The sequence below is a fragment of the Natator depressus genome, chromosome 5 (genome assembly GCF_965152275.1).
Source record: "Natator depressus isolate rNatDep1 chromosome 5, rNatDep2.hap1, whole genome shotgun sequence".
In the NCBI taxonomy this organism is placed as follows: Eukaryota; Metazoa; Chordata; order Testudines; family Cheloniidae; genus Natator; species Natator depressus.
Window position 1 is genome coordinate 111317113 of NC_134238.1, and position 7629 is coordinate 111324741.

Sequence of the window (7629 nt, forward strand, 5' to 3'; positions counted from 1 at the left end):
GGATGTTGGATGACCCCAAGTGATTCTGATACAGGCTCATAGAATGGCCTGGTGTGTTGAGGAAACCGAGGCAGGGAATTGCGGATAGGGTTTACAATTTTTGTTCCATTTTCTGTATTTCCGAGTGATTAATTAAAGAGCAATAGTGTGTTAGAATCCTGTGCAAAATGTCTCCGTATTGTAATCTACACGTACTACATGGCCCCTGGAAGAGGTAAACACCTCTGGGTATATTTCTGGGAGAGGACATGTTAAAGCACATTCTGAGTTTCAAAGACTACCCAGTTGACATGTTGGATGAGCCCTCACTTGTAACGCCGACAGGCTGAAGTTGTCAGCAGGCAGGATTGAACCTTGGACATTTGAACCTTAGTGTATGAGCCTTGACTGTGTGAACATATGATAATGCGTCTTAAGCCAGGATTGCAGCAGACTCCTCAATCTCTAAATGGTTGAGGTGCCAGTAGAGGGTGACAGAGCACCACACCAACCAGGCACGGGTTGCATACTTCCCCTCGCTGAGGAAGCCCAAGCCAAGCTTCAGAGACTTCCCAGCTGATATCCCAGCTAGGGTGACCAGACAGCAAGAAGAATTCAGAAGAATTCCATAGTTTTCGTGGGCAGTAACTGACTGACGCATTCCACCCAATGGGGAAATGCATTTTAGAGGTGACAAAGAGAAACTTTGATCATTCTAATACAGAATGCCCCATTCCTGCTCTCATTATTCACATGTAATTGGTGTGTGTTAAGGGGTGCATGCACTCTTGCTTAGTGGGGGAAAGGGCACCAATCTAGCCTCTTCCAACACAACTGCCTACTACACCAAACATCCAAATTGACAAGTTTTTGGGGGGACAAGTAACCTGGTACAAAGTAGAATGGTAAAAGGTGGGAGAATTCAGGTGTGGTGTGTGGTCTGTTTGAATGGAAAGGCTAATTATCATTCTGTAAGGATTATTTTTAAAATGGAATTAGTGCAATTTGGGACACTGGTTCATCAATGTATTGAAGCATGTTCCCAACTGGAAGCACTAACATGAGCGGGATGGCTCACCTACTTTAAGTTAGTCACATGCATAAGTACTCTCTGGAATTGGGGTTTTCAGGCTGAACAATTACAGGGGTTTTTTTATTCTCCTTTTCTTTCTTTTTGGTTCAATCGGTATTTTATTCAAATCATTACTGGTATAGGCTGCCATTTTATATAAAATAATTATTTATTGGTAAGTAACAAATATCTATGATAAATACATAAATAAGAACAATAAATAAATAATAGATTGACATAAATGCCCTGTTACAAATATTGTAAACGGATCTGAAAATATTTTCAGAAGATATAGTAACAACACCTTTTAAAATTCCACTGCATCAGATTTTAAATCATGTAAAAATTATTCCTTGATTTCAGTTAGTACTTCTAAAAATGTTGATATTTAAATTTCTAAACTTCTTTGTGAGTTTGTCCGACATTTGAAAACCCCATAATTCCGCATGGATTCTCCTGGTAGCAGAGAGGCTGAACTGCTTGTCTTTTATGAAAGAATTGGTATCTCTTCACGTTCATCCTGGGAAACTGTTGGTCCTTTCTTCCTGGTCAGAGAGTCCCATGTTCATATTTTTTATAAATGTCTCTAGGAAACTTCTCAAGCTGTGGTATAGGATGAGGACAGATTAATAAATAGCAACCATGCTCATAATAGAAACATACTACATGTATAGAAGTCAGAGTACTTTGGGGTTATCATTATTTGATGACCAAAGTACTGGTGAGGTGGCTAAGGATTCCAAATATACGTACTTTGTTGCATGGTCTGCCAATTATGCAATACATAACATCACCTGATATGTGAGAGATTATGAAGAATCGCAAACCTAAATGACAGTAGAAACACAGAAAAATAATGACAGGTTTCAGAGTAACAGCCGTGTTAGTCTGTATTTGCAAAAAGAAAACGAGTACTTGTGGCACCTTAGAGACTAAGGTGCCACGAAAGCTTATGCTCAACTAAATTGGTTAGTCTCTAAGGTGCCACAAGTACCCCTTTCCTTTTTACAGAAAAATAAATCCATGTAATTGCAAATCCATTTCCAGTACAGGACAGGAAGAGCCTGAAGCTGCTGCCAAGGAAATCAGTTGCGATTTGGCCATTGAACCTGTAGAAGAAGGATCAGGCCCTATATAAGCAGAGTTATAAAATATCCGTTATCTCTGTTCAGCTGTATAAATTACCTTAATGTGAATTCATTTACTCCAGGGAAAGGTTTTGTACTGTACCTTAGTTACTCAGCCGTCGAGTGAGTTTGTCAACTAGTACAAAACATCTGGGTATTTCCACGCGAATGATCTCTCAGGCACACAGGCTGTATTGCTTTTCTTTTAGGAAAGCATCTATCCCCTGAAAGTATTGTTTCACACTCCGACTGGTGAGCTGGAGGTCCTTACTTTCCAGGTTGGTTAATTCCTTCTCCATCTGTGCTCTCAAACATGCCTCCAGCCGCTGAATTTGCTGGTAAAGGCCATTTTGGAACTTGACTATGGAAGTGGCATCCCAGGCACTTTGGGTGAGGTTTTTGCAAAAGATGTTGAAGATCTCTTGGAGGATCTCTTGAATTACCACCTTGGCATTCTCCTTCTGGGCCACTGAAAGTTGGACAATATCCTGGGTGGGCTTGAAAGCTGCCCTTTCATTTATGCATTGTGAGGGGAAATTTCTGCTCCTTTTCTGCAGAAGCTCTAAGCTCTCTTTGTTCACTTTGTTCTGCTGGAAGTGAAGCATGGTACAGAGCCGAGATGAGATTTCAGTGGAGAAGAGCAGTATGAGGCAAACGTGCAGCAAAAACCTGGTGGTCATGATGATGTCTATACGCTCCTTTGCTTTGTGTGGAACCTTGAGCCTGGAGTTCGTTGAGGGTCCTACGTAGACTGCTGTGTCTTTCCTTTTTGTCTCTGAATTTAAGTATTTGGTTGGAGAATGTTTCTTTGATCATTTTCTGTTTACAAGATTTTCCTTCTTGAAGGATTCAGAATTTTTCTTTCTGTTTTTCTTGCTGTTTTCTAGTTCTTTTACCACATTTCCTTATTCTTTCTTTCTTTCTTTCTTTCTTTCTTTCTTTCTTTCTTTCTTTCTTTCTTTCTTTCTTTCTTTCCTTCTTTCTTTCTTTCTTTCTTTCTTTGTTTCTTTCTTTCTTTCTTTCTTTTTGTGTGTGTGTGAAAGTGACCACCCCTGACATACAGGCATTTTGTCATATTTTAAGTTCTCTAATTGAAGAAGGTCAGCCACAATTCCACAGTGGTACAGAAAAGACCTCCAATTGGTCAGACAGTGCACTTGCCATTCATTACCTCCTTCATTTGAGAGACAGAAATAGTTTAGGAATATTTAAAGTTCACCAGGCATTGAAGAATTAAATGTGGGAGGAACGGGTTAGGCCTCCCAAAAACTTTGGCAAATCTCTACTTTAACGATTTCCTCCGTTTAGAAGGCTCATTTAAAATCTAGACAGCACAAACCATCAGCATCTTCCTTCTGTGAAACCATAAGAGAGAGAGTGCTCTGAGAAAATGACCCCTTAACTCATTGTAATTTCCAGGTCTAAATATACACAGTGGAGCTGAGGAATAGATGAAGCTGAAAGGTGTGAAAATCATGTCCTGTCGATCACTCCAAGTAGCTGACAGGAGTAAAAAATTGAGAAGAATTCATAAAACAGGATGAGCAATTAGTATAGTAACACATGCTAGAGAGGTACCCACGTGGATGACTATGATTTACAATGTGGTCAGAAGGAGGTTATGCAGAGAAGTCACATTATGTATTTTTTACCAAGTGTGTCCTAGAATGAAATTCAGTGTTCACCATTTTTGCTGGTTCCTTCTCTTTTAATATTGGCCTTCCCTTGGGCAGGGAAATTCTCCTCGTTTGTTTAATTCTCTTCACTTCCTGTGGACACGTTTCATTTTCTGGATCTCAAGCCCTAGCACAGACTGTTGTTCTGGAGTTTCCATCATGGCAGGGAAATCTGTTTTAATTCAAGAAGAAAACTATTTTCACTGAAATTAAAAAAGAAAAGTCACATGAAGAAAGCATGAAAACATTTTTGTGCATATTAATTTGGTTAGAGTCTCCCAAGTCTTCCTGCACTTTTGTAAGAAATTTGAGATTTTTAGCTTTAAATTTTTGAAAGACACCCTGCAAAGCAGAGAAAGCAGACTTACCGCAGCCCCCAGGTTGTAATGGGCTCTGCTCCCTATTCTCCCATGACTTTCCAGGGGTGTTGGGCATCTGTATTCCACACCAGGGTGAAATCCCAGGGGAAGATGTTGCAGGGTACTGAAAGCAAATGAGCAAAACTGCAAACCCAGGGTATGAACGAGACCATGCTTTTGGTCGCTCTTATTGAAGTTTCACACCCCCAGCAGCCATTGTTCCAGCTTGGGGCAGCCCTGACAGGATGACTGTAATGGAACCACGCTGATAGGGACCGGAAGGGAGGTCTGACAAAGCCCTAGAAGTGATGCAGACACTCAGGTGCACTGTTTGGAAAGATTTTGTGTTCTGTGCAGAAGCCATCGTGTCATCAGTTTCCCCAGCTTTCATCACAGAAATCATTTCCTCCTGCCTGCTAGTGGAATGAAAAGGGGGAGCTTAAGTGGGGATGTATTGGTGGTGTTTTCCTTCCTTTTGTCCACCTGTGGTTGGCTTTCCCACAGGAAGACCTAAAGTCATAGATGATGGATAACACCAAAAGGCTCTTAAGTAGATTAAAAGCTTCTTCCACGCAGCACAGCTTCAAAACAATGTGATAGAATGATTGTCAGGCAGTTCTCCTCTGCACGATAGGGGTAGTGAAGAAGTTAGACTTTGAAGAAGAGTTTGTATGGCTCCAGGTGCAATGTGACCAGGTCAAGGCCCCTCTTCAGCCACTCCCCAAAATTGAGGTTCTGTTTCAGCATGTAGCTGTGGATATTCTGGATCCTTTCCCTAAGAAGACACCCAGAGGAAAGGTGAACACACTGACTTGCAGGGCCGCAAGGGCAGGGCCACCACCACCTCTGGCCACAAGTTTCATAAAGATGTGTCCAGCTACTGAAAATCTAATCCTCCCAGAAGAAATGGAACAGTTTCATGGTGAGACATTCTACACCTCGTGGGAACAGCCTACATCTCCGTGTTCATCCTTATAATATGATTGTGTGGTATCTAATACAAAGTTTGTTGTGTCAGGTGTCTTTGGAAGACTCAAGATGCACTGAGCATTGTGGTCATAGTGATGTGATAGTAATTGTTGTTACTGCAGTGTTATAGTAATGTTATAGGTTCTAATTTCATGTCTAGAGTTGTGAGGCTGAAAATGTGTCTTCATGGCTTAAAATAAGCCAAAGCAAAAACTCTCCAAGAGCAGAGAGGCAGTTCACGCCTCATCAGGGCATGTATGGGAGAAAGCCAGCCCAGCCTCACAGGAACAAAGGATGCTGGCCTAGGCAGCAACAAAAGAATCTGTTGGACTCTCCAGTGAGTCACCGCCCCCCGTTCCTGTGGACAGTTTGGGACTGCGATGGGGTAATGCTCACCTGACTTTGAAGTGGGGGGCGGAGGGGGCAAAGCCAAGAGGGAAGAAATAACATGAAAAAAGGGAGAGATGTTTGCCATGCTCTTCCTCTCTCTTCCAGCTACGTCTACAGCCACCACACCAAGCCACTGAAGGGCTGATGATAGGGGAGAGCTTGGCTGAGGAGCAACCCTCCCAGAAGACATGTAACATATTCATGGAGTCTCATTGTGATTGTGATATGTTTTCACCCAATAGTATACAGAACTCCATTGGTGAAATGCTGTTGAACTAATATGGAAGCATAATTAGTCCAAATAATAAGGTCCAAATTATGGTAATCTTTGCTCGTGGGGTACTTCACAATAAGGCAGGGAGAGCTTGTATTGAACAAACTACTTGTATTTAAACATAGTGGAACACAGTAACCAGGGCCTGGACTAGTCAACCTAGGGGTGACAGAATCTGGCCCAACATGAGAACAATGGGCCAGATCCTCAGCTCATGGAATGCAGCCTGGCACCATTGGCTGGCCCAATATCATTAGAAGAAAACAGATAAGCCAGAGTAGAAGTCAGTTACAGTGATCGGTGTAAGAGGGTCAGAGCCAGAGGCTGAGAATAAAATTAATCTACATATGGAGAGAGAGAGATGAACACTCAGAGATCATCCAGAGCTCTGAGATGATACTAATAGAGAGCCCCTGACTGAGCCAGCCGTGATACCAGAATGGGCCCCACCTGAGAGAAATTAGGTGATTCCAGGTTTAACTGCTGAGTGGGCCCAGCTAAGGAAGGGCTGGAGGAAAGAAAATGCAGGGAGTCAGAAGGTGCCTGCAGGGTCTGGAGTGATCAGGGAGGCACCCAGAATAACCAGGGGACAGATTGGAAGACCTAGAAGGGAAGTAAGGAGGTGAGGAAGGAAATGGCGCAGGGAAAACTGCAATATGGGTAGAGGATTTGACGTAGCTGTGCAGTACAGGGCCCTGGGCTGTAACCCAGAATTGAGGTTGGGACTGGATTCCCCTACCAGCCCCAAGGAAGTGGTGCGCAAGGGTAGTTTGAGCCCAGCGAGGGGGCTACAGGCTGAATGTGACCTTGCTGAAGAAGAGCTGTGGAGAGGGTGGAAGCTTTTCATTTCTGTTCAGATAGTTTTGAACTTTAGTTTGGATAGCTGACCCTGGAAGGAACGGGCTAAAGACTGTGCCCTGGCTGGAGGGATGAGTTATCTGAAAGAAACCACCACAGCCCCAGAGTGACTGGTGACCAGGGCTGCTACCCCACAAGGACACTGTGATGCCAGGCCTGGCCCTGAGGAAGTGCATCATGGTGAGTAAACCCTGTTACAATGCTTTTTCTTACATTACTGTAACTGCAGCATGTCTGAAACAACGATATTTTTGTAGTTTTCCTTGTCTACTCTTTTTTCCTACACCCCATGACAAGCACTGTATCTCTGCCCTAGTCTATATCCAGCTCCTTCTTCCTTCAAAGGCAGTCTCACTGATGATATCACCTTTTGCATAAACTAAATGACGGACTGTCCTTGACCACTTTTATATTGTGTGAGTACACGTGCTGCCAGACCCCTATCTGCAGAAGGGACTCTTTCAGCAGCAAGTTAACAAGAAGTGATTTACTTTGCCCGTATTGGGCACACGGTTAAGGGGCTGGGGGTGGAGAATCACCCCAGGTTGCGCTTACTTTTGAAATCTTTGCTTCCATGTTCCATAAGTCCTTTGGAAGAAATTTCATACAAAATGAAATCAAAGATTGCCTACTTGAAATTTCTTTTTTGGATGGGTAAGTATTGCTGGTAAGTCATATAAATAATTGTGCTGCTAAGATTTGAATTTACTTAGCTCCTGGCCTAGCCCAAATGTGTGTGGTTTTTTTGTTTGTTGTTGTTGTTGTTGTTGTTTTTTAATTCTCCATAGATTGTGCTGCCTTGGAACAATAAATAAACTCCAAACTAGAAAAGGCACAAAACAAAAATCTGTTTCTTTACTGATTGTTTTCGCCTCAATTTAACATAGACGTGGTAACTTGTTGTAGGGAGTTAGGAGAACTCACC

The 7629-nt window shown here is 42.6% G+C and overlaps 1 protein-coding gene across 1 annotated transcript; it reads right to left on the reverse strand.

Annotated features, from left to right (window-relative positions):
• Positions 1 to 2354: 2354 nt before the first annotated feature.
• LOC141988297 (interferon tau-like) lies at positions 2355 to 2858 on the reverse strand. Its single transcript, XM_074954129.1, has one exon. It carries the CDS (start codon positions 2856 to 2858, stop codon positions 2355 to 2357), a length of 504 nt encoding a protein of 167 aa, XP_074810230.1.
• Between the last annotated feature and the right edge of the window lie 4771 nt (positions 2859 to 7629).